At 35.8% G+C, this 19,968-nt stretch overlaps 1 protein-coding gene across 4 annotated transcripts in view; it reads left to right on the top strand.

The window, feature by feature from the left end:
• The window catches only part of BTRC (beta-transducin repeat containing E3 ubiquitin protein ligase), a 173,583-nt gene that overhangs the window by 75,011 nt on the left and 78,604 nt on the right, over positions 1-19,968 (top strand). For 2 of the 4 annotated variants that reach the window (XM_019636437.1, XM_019636439.1), the window contains one exon: positions 18,068-18,145. The exons of the other annotated variants lie outside the window; for them this stretch is intronic. In XM_019636437.1, the coding sequence (XP_019491982.1) occupies positions 18,068-18,145 (78 nt within the window). The remainder of the gene's footprint in view (positions 1-18,067; positions 18,146-19,968) is intronic. 4 annotated transcript variants of the gene reach the window in all.

Raw genomic sequence — 19,968 nt, forward strand, 5'->3', positions numbered from 1 at the left:
GCCCGAGCTGAGCAGCCGCTGAGCTGCCAACAGGTAGCAGGATTGCTCAGCTAAAAAAAAAAAGAAAAAAAAGAAAAGTGTTAATGGTTACCCTTTTGAGCATTTAAAATGAGCTCCTTCGATCTTGTCACATGAAAGAAACAAATATAAAGTATAAAAAAGTTTTGATCTCTTGTATATCATCTTCATTATTAAAACAAAATATAAGTTTGAATATTTCAATATCTTGTAGACTTTTTTATTGTAAGATTGAGCTACTTAGGTTTCTTGTACAAATAGGTTTGATTAAAATGACTAAAATATATGATATGCACTCTTTAGATAGGCTTTAAAGGCATTTTACTGACCTAGAAAATGCATTTTGACACCATGTAGATGTGAAGCTTTACAAATAACATTGCCATTTACAACTAGCCACAATTCCGTTTAATTCATATATAGAGTACCTCCTGTACCAGGTACTGTATAAAGTATTGGGCAAAAATTAAGATTCAGACCCTGTCCTCAAGGAGCTTATCTGTTAGACATTTATTGAGAACCTATGTACCAGACACTATGCATATAATTTGAGGTGACTACTAGTGTGAATAATCATTAGTTTCATTTATTTTTCCCATTCACGGATCTAGAGTTCTGGCTTAATAGCAGCCCTAAGGAAGCAGTACACTTATGTTCATCAGATATAGGTCATCTTAGCAAAAAGAGTGATATGCATATTTCTTAAGCGATTTTCCATTCTGCCTTTACATACCTTCTAAGGGATCAGTAATTAAAAAAAATACACACACACACACAAAGAGACGAGTAACATTTATTACAGTGCCTCCTGTTGGTGATCATGGATTTTCAGCCTTGTCTCCAGAATTGGTAGTGTCCGTTTGTAGCTTAGTAGTTAGTTCAGGGCTTCTTCTAAGGCTATAAAATGGGAAAGAGTCCATTGCAGACTAGGTGTAAAGTGCTTCTTTAAACAGTCTATTTCTAGAACCTAAATTGTCCTGGGACCAGCTCTTGATATAAAAATGCATAGAAACCTGTTTTTCACAGAGTGTGGTAACTCCTTGCCATAGTGCTGTAGTGTTAAAATTCACATTGGCCAGGTTGTTCTGTAAATTAAACACTGACAGCTACCCTCAGGGGAACAGCCAATGTATTTATGATGATGTGCTGATTACACAAAATACACTGCAAGCAGAAAACAGCTGCAGAGAACAAACCTCTTAAAAAGAATACAATTACAAATAGCACCCTCAGTATTTCTAGTGGTGAGTGTAGAATACAGCATGCTAATGCAGGCTTCTTACTTAGCCTGCCTACAAACAAAAAATCCGAAGGAGATAAGTCAAATTATGGTTTATTGCACTTTTGGTGCTCACATAACAGTGAACAAATTTTGTTTCTGAAGAGCTAAGAGCATACACATTTCAGGTGTGGAGTAACCTACCCTGCTTCCCTTTTTTTTTTGCTAGTAGGTTTTATTAGTGTTTTTCTTACATATAAATAGCATGGCCTTGAGGTGATAAGGGTTCTGGACATTTAAGGAATATTACACAATGAATTGGGCTGGAGAGTATCTAAATTGTGTTTTTTAAAATCCGGTAGAAACTTGATATGTTAGGGTTTGGATAGCAACATTTCATTGTTATTAATGGCTTTGAAGATGTTTGCCCTTGGAATTAATAAAAGGAGTCATGATTCTGTATTTATGGTAAGGCTTTTCTGATTTCTTAGATTCTCTTTTTTCAAGAATATGGTGTTTTAAGACACTGGAATAATAGCTGGGTGATTACATATTTTTAAGAGAATTAACGTCCTCTTTCATCCCTGTGTGTTCCTGGTCACATGCAGACAGATAAGATTACAAAAAATTTTAATTTAATTTTCATTGTTTGAGAGTCTCTCTGTTACAGTTTTAGGGTTGGTATCTGTGAAATATTTCAGCTGCCAAGCATGCTAGCTTATGTTTAAATCAGTGGAAAACATGTTGATCTTCCAAGACATAAATTTACTCAAGCCAACTGTAAGGTATAGCAGGGGGACATGGTGATTGGAAACAGCTCACTTCACCCGCCTGAAACTAAGAATCAACCCTTCAGTATATGGATCACTGGTATGTAATAATCGACTATTATTGGTCTGTCGGTTGGTCTCTTTTTAAATCCGTTTGGAACCTCCTGGAGTTATTTTCTTGCTCTGCTGACATCAATCCCATGTGGCAGAGGAGTTGTGTATAACCACTTTGGTTTAATCAATAGAATAATTGATAAACCAGATAAGATTTAAACTGATTATAGCCCCAACAGAATCCCCCAGAGGCCTTGGACTCTCTTAATTTTGACATGTGTGTTGTGTACCCTGAGGATGAAGTGCAGTTTGAATTATCTGTTTTTATTTGCTTAATGACGGGGAGGGTGTTAAAGTCAAATGTTTAATTAACCCAGCAATGGGCTGCGTTGTCACTTACACACAGCTGATTGAGATATCTCATGGAGAATACTGAATAGGAATGATAATGTGGCACTGGGACGGAAGATTGCTTTTTCAATCCATTTGCTGGGTCACTGCTTTGAATGTCTTATTGGATGAAAGGCATTCAGCCTGGAGAAAAAATTCAGCATTTAAGTACATTTTGTTCTCTTCTCCCCCTCTGTCCCCTCCCTGCCCAGAAGTTAACTAAAACAGATATGTTCTAGGTTTAATAAGCCATTCATGTACTAGTAAGAGATCAGGGTAGTCGGTAGCCTCAAGCTACATAATTTCCTGTGGAAAGGGAAAAGTCCTACTAGCCTCCAAGGTATTCTAAATGTGAGCTCTTTTGTCCCTCGTATCCCTTGTCCCTTGACATTATTGTGGAGTTGTCTTTGGTTACTTGTCTTGCTTTTCTCTACTGTAGTGTTTGCTTGATATGCAGCTACCTCTAGGCTCACAGGCAGACCTTTTTCTCCTAAAGAAGCATATTTATTACATTTTTGCCATTTCATGCAGCTGGCTTCTATTTGGTTGTATTTCTGATCAAATGTAGTGAGATTATTTATTGAACTACTTAAAGAGATGAAAATGTGGAGTATATATATATAGAGAGAGAGAGAGATTCTTGTTCCTTTTGCTACTGCTATGATATAAACAATTGGTCCCATGTATATTTCATTTTGTTGAGAGGCATTTTGCTTTCTGTATGGACTCAAAAACTAGGCCAGGAAAGATCTAATAGCCCACCACTATCAAAAATGCAGTCCAGGCAATTGGAGTTTTAATGAGTTGCTGCCCGCAAAAATATCCCAGACTAACTTTATAATCAAATATAAAATTCTTTGGAGGCATATTGAGCAAAATTTTTAAAATTTTATCATGACTTTCCTTCTTTATAGTTCATATGTTTTTTTCCTTCTATCCCCCAAAGATCTAAACCAGGAATTTACTAATTTTTTTCTTTGCTTTAGTCATTTGTATTCCAGAGAGCACAATAGGGAAAAGGATACAAGATTGATTTTTTTATGTGTGTCCTCTTGAAAGCATAGTCTGGGGCATGACTACTTGTGGGGGGTGGGAGACGGTGGTTTACAAAGCAATAGAAACATGCAGCTAGTTTTCAGGCTCAGGTTGGACTGTTGAGGGTCAAGGCAGACCAGACGAGTAGCTTATCTTGAGGGACGCAAGTAATAGACCAAATATAGAGCAGCTATTTCAGGAATCATGTAGGTCATTTAATTATCCATTATGATTGAGTGGCTAATGCTCTTTTGGCAATTACATGACCTCTGTTATTCCTGAAACCTTTCCAGGCCCTCTTGGGTCGAATGACCCACCAGTCAGTGTTTGCAGACTTCATTCCACTCAGAAGGAAAAGGAGATGCTGGGAACTACTGGCATTTAGAAATGGCTATGCTTTCTTTACTGACCACTACCCAGCATGTCCTTTGTACAGCAGTCAGCGATAGGCAACTGGTTTTGAAGTCAGCTGTTTCTTCATTGTCTGCAGGAGCAAGAGGTACATTGGTTTACACAAGAGGGACTTATGGCAAAGCAAACTTTAATACCAAAGTTGGCTATTACATATTCACAGGTTCTGTATTACAAGAACAAATATTATGGTATTAAAACTAATATTTGATGTCTTTCAAACCAATCACCCATTTCTGAATTCTGAAGTTAGTGAAGCAATTTTTTTCATTTCACAACGCAACAAAATGCTATTGATGCTAATAACATTTTAAAAGATCATTGATTAAAATTAGCTAACTTTAAATCAGCTAATCATTCATTAATTTATCATGCTAAAATATTTAATTAAATAAAAAATTAAGAACATTTGGATTAATGTTTCTCGCTTTTTTATTTAATCAACAAAGGATCATTAGTATTTGCAAAGGAAACTCTAACTCTACTCCTGCTAAATGATAGTAAAACTTGCTTTTTATACTTGTAGTGACTTACTAAGTAATCCTGAGAAAAAATAGTGTAGATTTCTGGAGATTCTTTAGATTAAGAACAGATATAGTGGGGAAAGTGAAGACATCATAATCAAACTGTTTATAGGATTTGTCAGAAATGCACAAACAAAATTCTGTATACTTAGCAAAATGGAAGATTTAAGGTATATAATAATTCTCTAGCATTCTGATAATTTAAGACCATAGGCTTAAGAGAAATAATTTTGTTAGAATAACACACAAACATATCCTTTAAGTAGAAGCAATTTGTATTGCATTGTTATAGGAAAAAATCTTCTATGGGAGAAAAAGAATAGTCTTTTTAAATTTATTACTTACACATCAAAGAGCATTATTTTTTAAAAAACAACCTATAAAGTTGTCTGTCCCTGGGGCAGTAAAATTAGCTTGTCTTCCCAAATAAATTTATTAAACTACTCCTGGTAGCACTCCAGATTAATCTGTTTTGGTTTTATTTTTATTTTGTTGTTTGCTAATATTAACAAATGAAAAATTGAAGACATGAATTTGTGTTTATAACCTTTGACCCTTCAGAAATAGAAGCCTTCTCACTTAAATTTTAAATCCTTTAGGCCAATACTACCTTGGTGTCTGGCTACTTAGAGACCTATGAGAATGCAGTCAGTGTGAATCATACTAGCTGTTTTTTGTTTAAAAACATATTTTCCCTCATTGTAGTTTTTTTGTTTGTTGTTTTTTTAATTTCTATAGTGACGATCAGCAGAAAACAAGAAAGCAGAATTTATAGTAAAAGAAAAAGTTATAGCTTAAACTCAAGTATTCTGACTGAGGAGTATAGTTAGTGTACTTGAAATTTTAAGAGGAAAGCAAGGGATATAAAGCAGTTTTATGTTTGATTTCTTATTGATAAGTTGCTATTCTTTAAGGCATACCCTTCAAGATCTATGTTGGACCATGTTTTTTCACTCTTAGGAAACACAAGTCTGTATAAGTCAGTGAGAAGAGATGATATTTGTAATTTTAAGGACTTGAAAATTCATTAAGATTGTATAATTAGTGGAAAAGTCCACAGGATAATGACTCAACAGAAAAATAATTTTTTTAAACTTTTTTGAAAAGATTAAAAAATTTTTTTTTTCAATTACAGTTGACATGCAGTATAATATTAGTTTCAGGTGTAGAACATAAATAATTTCTTAATAATAAAGAAAAAAAGAGTGATTAGATACGGGATTGTTCATAATAGAAATATACACCTATACACAAATCTGAACCTAGCTCAATATGGTTTTCAGAAATTCACTTATCTACTTGGGATGATTTTATTTTCACCCCCAAATGGGTAGACATTTGAGGATATTATGGTTTATCAACTTATCAGAGCTTTAAATTTCTTTCACGATATTGTTAAGTTGTAATAAAATGGGAACTCCAAAGCAGGGAAGATATCCAAGGTTATGAAAGTCATTTAGCAGAAAAAAAATCAGGAACAAGGATGACAGACATAATTACTCTGCAGAGAGAAAGGATTTTGGCGTACGTCCTAAGGGTTCTCTAGTTCTCAACCCCATTTTGAGAAATCAGGAAGATCTACAGAATGCAGATGTCTTTGAGTTACAAAAATAACCAGATGTCCTTATTAGTAGAAGCAAATGTTTGCCTCTTAGTTCACATAGAACTATATGCAGAGGATCTCTGCATGAAATATATAAATATGGCAGCAAAGAAAATTGTGGCATGAAAGGATCTGTCCTAAACACCTATCTTGAAACGAAAAAAAAGTCTTTAAGATTTATGTCAATTTAAAGGTAAAAGAGGTAAAGTAAGCTACTTACGCTTTTGCTAACATAAGTGAGCTTGTTTTTTCAATAATGTATGTCTTTTATCCCACATCTCCCTGATGAGTTTTTATTCATTTAGCTGAGCTTGTTTAACTACTTTGTACATTGTCGTTGTATTTTAAACATTGAAAACATATGCTTGAAACTCATTTTTTTCATGAATGAATGATAGTCATCTTAGTTCTGTCAAGAAAAACAGCCAATAGTATTTTATAAATGCCCCCTTTGCAAGCCAATTGGGATTTTAAAAATATTAAGCCACATTGTTATAAATAGATGTTGTTTGATGACTGCATTGGGATGTTAAACAGAATAAAATGTAAAAAAATCTACTTGAAAGGGCAAGGTATGAAGTTTTTTTGTTTGTTTTTAAATTAAGCCTTTAGAGTCAGAAAACCTTTAGAGCTTAAATGGACTATTACTTTTGATGTGGAGCATATTAACATAATTACAAACTTCTTTTATGTACTTATAGTCATTGCTAAGTTGATGTTCAAAGCTTTGATTAAGAAGTCACAAAGCTGAATGTGTTCAGACAACTGTGTAACTGTGTAAATATCTCTCCTTTTCACAAAAAAGAGATAACGGTTTTACCTTTTTGTGTGTGTGCCCATATTTATTGGTAGAAATTTGTCCTTCTCCATAGCTGTACTTGCAATGGTAAAATATTAAAATGCTGTATTATGATGATATTCTATAAGTTGAAAGTTAACAAAAGCAATGCTGATCCTTCGTGCCCTTGCCTTGTCACTCTCTGGTGCAGCTCGTCTCTTCCATCCTCCTTATCAGAGTATCTCAGTACTTAGTTGAGCTTGTTTATCTTAAAAGAGCAGGAGGCAGGCTTTTAGGGAGTAAGCTACATGTTCCAGTATAACAGGCACCAATGCTGTTTGACTTGAAAAACATTAGATCTCTTACATTAACAGCCCATGTCACTGTAATAGGGACTACAGCCGGGCTGTTGTTCAGTTTTCTGTTATTTTAGCTTTGAAATAACTGTTAGTGCTGCTCCAAAATCTCCGTGTTTAAAATTGTATATTGGCTGTCCCCCCAGGACTTGTAAGTAAACAAGGTGATATGTGTGGCCAGAGGGAGCATATTTTGTTAGCTTTGTTTTAAATAAGAACCGTGTCTATCTAAAGATGGTTTTTGTCTGATCCCTGGTAGTGCGCTGCTTGACTTGCTTGTGTAAATTTGCAGATCTAGCAATATCTTAAAGCTGATTTTTGTTTGTTACTAATGTGTGTGCTCAGTAACTATTAATTATGAACTTTCATATTTTTTCTCAAATAGCAAAGCATTTCGTTTTCTCATAAAGCTTAACTTCACATATCCTGCACAATTTCCCTAAGTAGAGCAGTTTGTACAGCAGTTGTTGAAAATGGCAAGCAAGAATTTAAGGGGTATGTTTGTTATACTTGTATTACTTAGCTTTATCTTAAAATATTCAGTTATTGGTCATTTCTGTGCCAGGAATAGTTTGACAATTGGGATCAGGTAGCAGTATTTAAAGAACAGAAAATATAATTTGTAAAATCAGGTTTTTGTTTTCTTCCTTTTTAAGAGTACCTCTTATTTTAATAATGATAGAATGGCAGTTTAGTATAGTGCTGGTGGGATGGCAATGGACAATTTTACTCATTCCTTTCTTCCTCTATTTTTAAGAAGCTAGTTTGTTTTCCTATTCTAATTCTTTTCTGATGTGATACAACACTACCAGGCCACCCAGCTCTTTCTTTGAATTTAACCTGAAATATATACATCAGCCAGCACAAGCATAATTGGTTGAAAGGCAGCCATCTATCTGGGGAGTTCTTCTAAATACTGAATGTGTCATGTGCTTTGACATGACATATCTGTAATATCTCTGAATACAGAAAGCAGTTTCTGTGGTAGCTGTAGGTGTTAAAGCAGTAGTGTGTTTTAAGAATGTGTGCTGTGCAGATTCTGGCTTGTGAGGTAATGACAAGTGTTTGCCGGCATAGACAATATATTTTTCCCCTTGAGGTCCCCACACACCTAGTTTCCCTCAAGCTCATCATCTCTGTCAGGTTAATCAATAGGCACCGTATGGCAGAGGGTCAGTAATCAGTGTCATCGTGCCTTTAAATCGTGTTGAAAATTTGCTTAAAGCCTGGGCCAATTAACATCGAGATGATGAATGGATGGGAAGATGGGAAGAGCCTGACGCTCAGGGGCTTTGTGAGGAGGAGATGCTCAGCTGTTGAGCAGCAGACACCAGCGAATAAAATCAGCCATTCATGTGAGCTCAGTCCACCCACTCTTAATGATAATGTCAATCTAGCAAAATATATACACATTGGAGTTGTCACGAGTTCATAAATCAAAGGAGTTTGTCAAAGGCATTCAGATTAACGAGGCAGCAGCAATAACAAGTCAAATTTGCATAGAGAATTGCTCGAATCTCAGTAAATTATGATCCTGTTTTTCATTTGATTATTTGCTAATGTCTCAAGAGGGAGAATGATTATATTAGCATGCAAAATCTACTCCAGAAGTAGAAATCTGAGGTATAGAAGACCAGCACACTATGGCAATTAATCAGTTTCTGCATACTAGCATAAATGCACAAGGCCCAGAAATGAACTTCTTTTTTATTATTATTTCTCCTTGCTACTGATCCAAATGGTTCAGCTTGACAGAGACTTTATATTGCTTTAACAGTGTTCTGAATTGTGCCTGCAGGCAAGACATAGTTATGCAGCTATAACCAACCTATCCATCTGCCAACCAGATTGGAATTCTCCTATCCAAGGCTTCCATTAACCCCCACTGACAGCTCCAAACAGGATTAAGAATTTGGAAGCATAAAAAATAGTTGTCCTTTGCAAACATACACAATCCCTTTGCATTTTGAGAAAGGCCACATCTGTAGTGTTTTATAATTAGTGTCCGACAGTGTAGCAGGGGGAAAAACCTAGTAGGCATTTTTTTTACTTCTGTCATAGGGAGTAAGGCAGTACTAATGGAAGTCCTGTGTGCTTGGTTGTCCCAGAGAGTGCTTGCCATTACATCTGGTTCCTAGCACTGTGCTTGAATTGGCATATTACTAGAAAATATCACTTCTTGAAAGCTTTCACTGGTGGATCTTATTGAAGTTTAGCAGTATAGGGAGGCTTTGATATGGCTGTGGTTTAATAGAGTATGTCAAATGATAAACATGCTGGAGAAGCAGTGTGCATGAAAACATGCCCCCAAATATTATCTTACGAGGACACTTCAGGTCCTCCCTACAACCGGCTCTTGAATAGAAGAATTCTTCAGTCAGCTTCTGAACTTAAGTGACCTAAGTTTTCCCTGTTGTATCCTAGAAGGATTAATTAAAATTTGTTTGAAGGAATGGACACACACACACACACACACACACACACACACACACACACACACAGTTTTGTTACCTTTCATTGAAGAGTCTGAATGATTTTTATCTATGTAGCTAAATTACCTTTTAACCTTGTAGAAAAATAATTGTTTCTGTTTTTGAAAATTGCAAATCATATATATTTGGAGGCTATAATTAGCTCCAAATAATATAAGTTAAAAGAGAAAATGTTAATCCATACTAATTTACCAATCAAGCCCACTATGTGATGTTTGCAACTAGCTATTAGAAATTGGTCTCAAGATTTTTTTTCCTCATGTGGGTTGTCATTCTACATTAACGATGAACAAATGATTCCATGTAAAAAATGTGTTTAAAATTAGAGTTACAATTCACCACAATTTATCTGCTTTGATCAAATGATATAATTTTCCTGGTTACAGAGTCCTTTGACTTCTCCCAATGAAGAATGTGGCATAGGTGGAAAATGTTACTTCTAGTTTTGGAGCTGGTTATTTTAGTTATAACAGATGTCTATTCAAACATGCTTGGGCTGTGTTACACCATCCAACCTTGAGCAAGATGCTTACTCAAAGATTATTATAAGTCATTGTGAGTGGCTGGACTTTTCATCACTGTGTAAATTAGTTTAGTTTTTCATTTGATTATATAATCCACTCTTAATTATCCATGTCATCAGGAGTGTGTGTTCGAATAGATAACTGAAAACAGTAAATAAGCCACTTACTAGGTCATGGACAATATTGCCCCAGTCATGAAACTGCTGTGTGCTACTTTCAAAACCTCTCTACTTCTTGTTTTAGACACCAAAAACCTCTGAAAAGTTAGGAATGCTTTGCTTATCCACAGACTAACTTTTCCTTCTTAACCATGGGTCAGCAAACGGATCTGTAAAGGACTAGATACTAAACATGTAAGGCTTTGTGGGCCATAGCATCTCGTTCATGACTATCCCATTGTAGTGTGAAGGCAGCCATAGACAAAAGGTAAATGAATGGGGGTGGCTACATTTCAGTAAAATTGTTTGCAAAAAACTTTATTTAGAGCAAGAGCTTGCTAACTCATGCTCTAAATTATCATGCTGGCATCATAAGGGATGGTGGGACTGTAGTTGGGCTATCATTTGGAAGTTTCTCTGCTATGAAAATAATTTTTAAAGCTAGCTGGACATTGTGGGTATAGGGGTTTCAGTTATTTCTTAAACTCTTATTATCTGTATACTCGTGTTATCAAATGTGTTGGGAGGTAGAGGGAGCCACAAAGATTTTGCCCAATAAACTTTTAATCTTATTGGGTAGTTAGATAATGCAAACATTATCTTACTAAGTGCCAAATTGTGTGGACCAAGATAAAAATGTTAAGAAATTTCCAGTAGAGTAAAATTGAAGTAGTTGTAGTTTCTTAGAGAAGATGATAGTTGAAACTCATTTTAAGCATTGGTAGGACTAGAATAGATTAAATAAATTTCTTGTGTTTATAATTGTAGTGAACTAGACTAAAATTAAAGGTTCTTCCAGCCTGAAAATTTCAAGATCATATCACATGTTTATGAGACTATGAAGAGACTTGCTTAACTTGGGCAGAAAATGTATGTTGAGGGAAATAACTTGATGTAATGCAGCAGAAAGTTCTGGAAGGCTTTGAAAACTAGGCCTAGAACTTCATATTTGATTTTGTGGAAACAAAGAGCCACTAACAGTTTTGAGGAGAACAGACCACCATGACAGTAGTGATGTTTAAGAAAGATTAACCTGGGGCCGGCAAGTGGCGTGATGGTTAAGAACTGGCTTGGGACGCCAGAGGGCCCTAGTTTGGATCCCACATATGAGGGCCAGTGACACTGCCCTCTACAGCTAAGATGCTGAACAACAGCTCAACCTGGAGCTGGGCTGCCGGGAGTCACAGGCAACGGTGTAGGCTGCAGCCCCTGTGGCAGTGGGTTGCCATAGGCTACCGTAGGTAGCCAGCAGCCAGCGTGAGCGGCCGTCCAGAAGCCGGCGACTGATCTGCCTCACCCGGGAAGAGCGCAGTGATGGTGCCAACTTAGGCCAGTGAAGCAATGTCCTCCACAACTAGACTGAAGAACAAAACGACATCAACTTGTCTGTTCTCCTTCCCCCAATTCCCCAGCACTGTTCCCATCCCCCCAATTCCCCAATTAAAAAAAAAATCTTAAAAAAAAAAAAGATTAACCTGACAATAGAATTTAATGCAACAAATATTTTAAGACTCACATTACCTCAATCTTTGTGCTGAGACACTGGAAAATGAGGATGAAAAAGAAACTGGCCCTTCCCTGAAGGAACTTACAGTGTAGGGTGGGGGTGTGAAAGCTCATTTATATAGAGATATAATATAGAAAGATAGAACATGAAGAATAAATGCCAAAATAGAAATGAAACGCTAATTCAGTGTAATTCGTTTCAGTTGAGGCAGGAGATAAGCATAGGCTTCTTAGAGAAGTTATCATGTTAGTTGACTCTTGAAATCAGGATTTTAGTAGATGAAGAAAGAGATCAGGAAAGAAGGCTATTATTACATGTTGAGGGAATAGAATTAGCAAAAGCACAGGCATGTTGTTCTTATTTTGGAAAATAATAAATAATGTCATATAAATGGTACAAGAGACTTTGCTGGAAAGGTAATTTGGCAGATTGTAGATAGCTATACTAAGAAGTTTGGATTTCTCCTGTATGTGATAAAAGGTTTTTGAGCAGGGGAGTAACGTCTTTTTAGAATGATGATTCTGACAATATTGTATAGAATGGGTAAGAGGTATTGGTGGCCTAGACTCTAGTAGAGGCAGGTAGGGGTGGGGGAGTAAAAAAAAAAATAGACTGAGGATTTAAATGAAGAATGAAAAGAAAAGTTTGAAGGGTAAGAGCTGGCCTGGAATAGGTGAGAATGGTAAAAGTGCTTCAAATTTGGATATCTTGATTTTGAGACAGTTTATCATATGAATACTTTTTTTGATGTGCTTCTTTTTCCTTTTTTTCTTTACCCCCTGGTTACTTTTGGAAACATTTTATCCAACATATATTCCTAAGCCCTAATGCATGAGCTTTAGCAATATTTCACTTTATCGACTTTTTCCTACCCAAACCTCTATTACGATGTCTTACAGGAGTTACAACCAAATGCTTTCAGTTTGAAGTTGAATTCAAAGTTGTCATGAGGCTTTTATTCTGCCCCTTTTAATTATAAGCTAGTTAAGTACAGGCTGAGATCAATATTTGAGTTAATATAGAAGGTAATAAGTTCTATAGTATCATTTTCAGAAATATTTTAATATAATGCTACTATTTATACAATGTTTTTACTCCAAACACATTCTGCACGTAGTTTACTATAATGAAACTTTCCATCTGAGTGTGGTGAATGATTTCTGAGCAGTCAGGTTTTTCTTTTTTTTTTTTTTATTGGGGATTGGGGGGACGGGAACAGTGCTGGGGAACCGGGGAAAGGGGAACAGACAAGCCGCTGTCGTCCCCTGCTCTTCAATCTAGTTGTGGAGGACGCCGCCCCACCGGCCCAAGTTGGCACCATCACTGCGCTCCTCTCTGGCGAGGCAGATCAGTCGCCGGCTTCTGGACGGCCGCTCACGCTGGCTGCTGGCCGCTCACGCTGGCCGCCGGCCACACACGGCAGCCCACGGCAACCCACCGCCACAGGGGCTGCAGCCCACGCCGTCTCCGGAGACCCACGGCAGCCCAGCCCCAGGTCGAGCTGCTGTTCAGCATCCCAGCTGCGGAGGGCAGTGCCACTGGCCCTCACATGCGGGATCCGAACCGGGGCCCTCTGGCATCCCAAGCGAGCCCTCAACCATCGCGCCACTCGGCCGGCCCCCAGTCAGGTTTTTCTACTTGGCTCAGGGTTAAGTGGTAGAATACAACTTTTATTTTATATTTGATGGAATTTCCCCTCCAAAATTTATTCTTCAGTTACCTGACTTCCGTTTTTCTATTTCTTAACATATTTTCTTCTGTTTCATCTATTTTGAATTTTTATTTTGACATTATTTCAGATTTATAGAAAAGTTGAAAGAATAGTACAATGAATCCCCTTATACTTTTTCGCACAAATTCTCCATATGTTAACATGTTACCACATTTGCTTTATCTCTATACATCCACATGTGTATATATTCACATCATTTACTTATTATTTATCTAAACCAGTTGAAAGTTACAGACATAATGACCCTTTACCCTTAAATGTTTCATTGTTATGGTTCCTAAAAACAAGGACATTCTTTTAAATAATCACAGTACAAATGATCAAAATCAGGAAATTGAATGTATAAGCAAACTGTGTTACAGTCATACACTGATACTACTTGGCAATAAAAAGAACTGTTATATGCAACAACACAAATGAATCTCAAATATATTATGCTAAAAGACATCCTCAAAAAAATATATATATACTATATGTTTCCATTTTATGACATTTTGGAAAAGACAAAAAAATAAATCAGTTATCATTTTGGAAAGGGGTTGACAATAAAGGGGCAGTGCCAGGGAATTTGGGGAGTGATGGGACTGCTTTACATCTTGATTGTGGTAGTAGTTACACAACTATGCTTTTGTCAAAACTCATAGAACTATACACCAAGAAAGGGTGAATTTTTCTGTATGTAAATTTTGAAAGTGAGGAAACAATCAGGAAATTAACATTGATACAATGTTCTTAGCTCATCTATAGACCTTATTCAGATTTTTCCAGTTGTTCCAATAATGTCCTCTATACCATTATGTCATAACACCCACTCAGTAGTTACCTATCAAGATCAAATAAAATAGAGGGTCAGAAGAAAGAAAATTGTGGATATGAGCTAGATAGTTACTACTCATCCTGTTAGGCTCAGATTTTCAGTATAGAGGAGTTTACTATCAATTTTGTTGCAGCCCCCAAGTAATCTCAAATCACAAATTGTATTCAGTTTTATGTCTCTTTAGTTTCCTTTAACCTGAAACAGTTCCTTAGTTTTTCTTTGTGTTTCATGACCTTCACATTTTTTTTGTTTAGCACAGAATAATAATTTTATAGCTGTCCCTCAATTTGGTTTAGCCTGATGTTTTCTCATGATCAGATTGAGGTTATGTGTTTCGGGCAAGGTTACCTCAGAAGTAATAATGTGTTCTTCTCAGTATATCCTGTCAAGAGGCAAATAATGTTAAGTTGGTGTCTGCCAGATCTCTCCACTGTAAGGTTACTGTTTTTCCTTTTGTAATTATTAAGTATCTTATGGAGAAATATTTTGACATTGTGTAACTATCTGTTACCGTGTCTTTCATCTGCTAATTTGTGTGACAGTCTTGCTTGCATCAATTAGTTACCCTTAAATGGAACTTATTGGACATAATTTAGCTTGATGACCCAGGGCAGTTGTGAACATCGCTTATTGGGATTCATCATAGATAAAGATACAAGGAATCACAGTGCTGACTGAGCTCTCCTGGGAGGTGCTGAAGAGTGCACAGGTTTTGAGAACCACTGAGGTGACCATTTAGATATACATGGCTGTTTCATGTATATCTCCACCCTCAAGACTTGTAGAGCTATTCATCTCTTATTCATGGCTGTCTGGCTCTCCTCTTCACTAGTGGGAAGAGGGTACCTTACTCCTTGTTCCTGATATCATGACTGCTTAACGTTGCTACCTCTATTTTATGTAACAACAGAGTTGAATTTTTTGTATTGATTTTCTTTCTCATGGTGGTCCAGAGTAAAAAACATTGGGTTAATCTATCTAAAAAGAACAAGCTAGAACAATATTTGTTTTTCTCTTTATGTGTATGTAGATATCCTTTGCCCTGATGAGGTGGAGGAGGGAAAGGAGTTCCTCTTTAGCATTGTGTTCTGCTCTCAGGCAGTAATTATCCTTTAAGTTCCCTTCACCATTTATATCTTAGACATTCTCATAATACCCACTCGTAGTTCCCCATCTATGTAAATCAGATAAAATAGGGGGTCAGGAGGAAGAAAATTGTGGGTATGGGCTAGATAGTTACTATCATCCTAGGTTTATAAAAAATGCAATACCTGTGAAATGCAGTAAAGATGTATGTCTTTATACAAATTGACCTTTGCCCTCTTTTGATCTCTTATAATGCATACATTGCTAGTGTCCTTATTTGTAATGCTTTATACTCATTTATATATACTCAACTATATCTCTCCCCCATTTTTTTGTAGGTAATCTACATACTTTTTTCAAAACAGAGAAAAACAGAACTCTTAAGTTATTGAGTCTCTGTCCCTTGCTTGTATCATAGCATGTTCTTTCTGTCTTAATTTTAGGTACCTTTACCTTAAAGAGGTCATCACAAAATTAAAATATCGAGTTAAATTTCTTAAGAGATTTCTGCCCAAAAGGAACACCTTAGTTCCAACCTGTCAGGCCAAGTAAAGATGACACACACAGCACATAGATGTCAGCTACAGAGATGCAAGGGCCTTAAAAAATATAATATTTGATGCAAACCAAAAAAATATAATATCTAAATTTAAAACAGTTATGATCCTAATGATTTCATACTCGTATAAAAATTTTCAGATAAACTCATATGTAGGAAAGAATTTCTCAATCTGAAAATAAAGTAACTCCCCAGTTAGAATGTGATGAATATATGTAATGTAATGAGTATATCAACTGTAAATTTTTAAATACTAACATTACAAATGTAGTTGTGGAAAATAGAACCCAAATAATTTGTATTTGTATTTCCTGTATTTTGCCTTGCAGATAATCATTTACATGATTACCAGATTTTTTTTCAATTATTTTTTATTGTGGTAAAATATATATAACATAAAGTTTACAGTACATAAGTGTACAGTTCAGTGGTATTAAATACATTCATAATGTTTTACAACCATCACCCCCATCCATCTCCAAAACTTTTTCATCTTATAAAATTGCAACTCTATACCCATTAAAGACTAACTCCCTATTCCCTGCTTCTCCCAGTCCCTGGCAACCACCATTCTATTTTCTGTCTATGATTTTGACTATTCTAAGTATCTCATATAAGTCTAATCATACAGTATTTATCTTTTTGTGACTGGCATATTTCCCTTAGCACAGTGTCCTCATCCATGTTGTAGTATGTGTCAGAATCCTTTTTAAGGCTGAATATTATTCCATTGTGTACGAGCATATACCGTATACCACATTTTGCTTATCTCTCATGCATCCATGGATACTTGGATTGCTTCCATGTTTCAGCTATTGTGGATAATGCTGCTATGAACACGGATGTACAAATACCTCTTCGAGAGACTTTCTGTTCTTTGGGGTATATACCCAGAACTGGAATTGTTGGGCCATGTGGTAATTCTGTTTTTAATTTTTTGAGGAACCACCATACTTTTTTCCATAGCACACCTCCAAAAATGTACCATTTTACATTCTCACCAATGATGCATAAGAGTTCCAATTTCTCAGCACCCTCGCCAATACCTGTTATTTTCTGGGGTTTTTTATTTGTTTGTTCATTTGATAGTAGCCTTCTTAATGAATGTGAGATGGTATATCCTTGTAGTTTTGATTTGCATTTCCAAAATGATTAGTGATGTTGAACATCTTTTTGGCTATTTGTAAATCTTCTTTAGGGAAATGTCTGTTCAAGTCCTCTGCCCATTTTTGAATTGGGTTGCTTATTTTTTTGTTGAGTTTTACAATTTCTCTATACTGGATATTAATCCTTTATCAGATATACAATTTGCAAATATTTTCTCCCATTCTGTGGATTGCCTTTTTGCTCTGTTGATATTTAGAACTCTGAACTTGCTTTCAGTTGGACTGTTGTTTCTTTCCCCTCTTAAGTATTTAAAAATCTCATTGACATTTTAGGGCCTTCTAGCAGCTGTGTGAAGCGATAGTGGCAAGAATGGACCCTAATCCTAAACCACTGACTGGAAGGTTGTTTTGAGCTCAGCACTATGCTATTTTCAATAAAGAAAAGAAAATTAAATCTGAGAAGAGGAGGAAGAGAAAGAACTATTTTTTTAGGATCCAGACTTTGAGAACTTGTACTGACCAAACATTTACTGTAGTTTAAAACTAATTATTTACAAGCAAAGGTAATAATCATAGTTTAAGTTGTTATCAGCTCAGTGTAGACTGGCGCTTTCTTGTGTCCAGTATCAACCTGCATTTTCAAAGAGCAATACACCAGACTAATGAATATCATCTGCTGGGCAGTGCCTAAATATAGATGAAATGCTTCCCACATAGATCCCTATATACACGTACACTTATTTATATACATGGGCATATGTTTTCCTTTACATAAGTGTATGTCTGTATGTATATAAATCTTCAAATGAATAAATGCATAATATACATGGTATTCTAGCTTACAGAATTAGAACTGTAATTCAGTTTACTCCCACAGAATAAGATTGAAGATAATGAGAACTGAATTAAAGCTTACTTTCTTTCACAGAATTCCTCAGAGAGAGAAGACTGTAATAATGGCGAACCCCCTAGGAAGATAATACCAGAGAAGAATTCACTTAGACAGGTATGAAATTCAGTCTTACTTAAAATAAAAGGCTACCAACAACAAAACAAAAAGACAGGAAACCCTCTATTTGCCATTCATTAAGCACTGGATCTTAAATTAAGAGTACTCTAAAGTTGGTCTGGCTATAGCCATCAATTTCAATCAGGTAAGGTTTTTCCCTCAATCATTTAAAAATATTCTAGGTATACAGTACAGGACAGTTAATTGCTTATGTGTAGTAAAAACAAAATCAAAGGAAAGGTTTCTTGTTTAGGAAAAATAACTTGAAATGCCTCTTAAGTGCAGATAGTAGAATAGTTGACTTTAAACCTTATTTTCCTTTTAAGATTCTCCATACACTTAAAAAATTAATAATCAAAAGTGATCTGCCTATAGGGAAGTTAGCTCCTTTTAGTCTGAGCAATATTTCTTTGCTTTTTCTAGAAGTAAAGGCCATTATTGATGACAACTTAAAAAAATTTTTTTACTCACCAGTCTCCCCACATTTTCCAAAGATAACACATTTTACTTTGAAAGTTCAATTCCATAGTGCTTTCTTTTTAAAATTAAAATGTCCAAAAACATTTCATCAAAAAATTTTCTCTTCTCACTTCCTGTAACAATTTCTCACATCTTCCATCTCCCACTGGCAGCAAAAACAAGTTCTTGCTTGTTGCCAGAGGATAGGTATATCACCTATTCATTTTTTTTTTTTAACTGAGCCATCCTGCCACCTGTTGGCAGCTCAGCGGCTGCTCAGCTCGGGCCAGGCATCAAACCACTGTTGCTCAGAGCTCAAACTCTTGAGCGAGCTCTTAACCAACAGAGCCACTCGGCCGGCCCCCACCAATTCATTTTTAATATAAAACTGAATAGGATGAGCACCAGCAGTAGAAAAAATAATTGTAATTTACTTGCATTTATGGCATTATTCTAAGGAAAAGGAGCTCTAATATTTGCTGAGGCCCACCATGAATCTGATACTTATTTCACTTAATCCTCACAATAACCCTGTAAAGTTGCTCAATATGATCTCCAATTTATAGATGAAGAAAATGGAGGCTTAGGGAGGTTCAATGGCTTAGGTAGCTAGTCAGTGATTTAAAACTCAGATCTCAGTGTTGCCAAAGTGTTTCTACTTCTGCCTTCTGACTCCAGTTTGTGTTAATTTAGGGGGAAAGTACGTACTTGAAACTGTGACACACTCATTTTTTATTTACTATATGTTATTGGATGTGCACTTTTTAATTTTTTATAAAAACAATTGTTTAGTAAGTAGAATTGAATCAGTTCGGGAAGCTTTGTAAAAAAAAAAAAACAAAAAAAAACAAAAAAAATCCAAATGATCAATAATTGATATTGTGCAGTTACAACTTTAACTATTTGGAGAGCAACACCTGGTCTGTAAATGTAAATAAACAGAACAATATTGAATAAGATAAATTTGGAGATGGAAACACTCTGCCCACTGTATGGAAACAACTGTCAGAAAACAATGACACCACAAAAAGTTTTGGCAACTTTATTTAAGCTAACAAACGAATTTTCACTCTGCAAAGTTATAAATTAATTTTAATAGGCTGATCCAGATGGTCCATTTGGAAAATGGATAGGCTGATCTGTTGAAAATTAAACTAAATTTATCTCTCTCATACTTCAAACTGAAGCAAGAGAGAGAATCGTGCCTATTAAGTCCAGCACATACAGATGGACCAGCAGGTCACACATGGGACTAATCTGATTCATTTTAAAAATAAATGCATACACTATTGAATCATTTTCTACTTGCAAGATCTGTTGTATGCAGTATTTGAAAGAAATTTAATGGTTTGGTTTTTTTT

The sequence above is a fragment of the Hipposideros armiger genome, unplaced genomic scaffold, assembly GCF_001890085.2.
Source record: "Hipposideros armiger isolate ML-2016 unplaced genomic scaffold, ASM189008v1 scaffold_28, whole genome shotgun sequence".
In the NCBI taxonomy this organism is placed as follows: domain Eukaryota; kingdom Metazoa; phylum Chordata; class Mammalia; order Chiroptera; family Hipposideridae; genus Hipposideros; species Hipposideros armiger.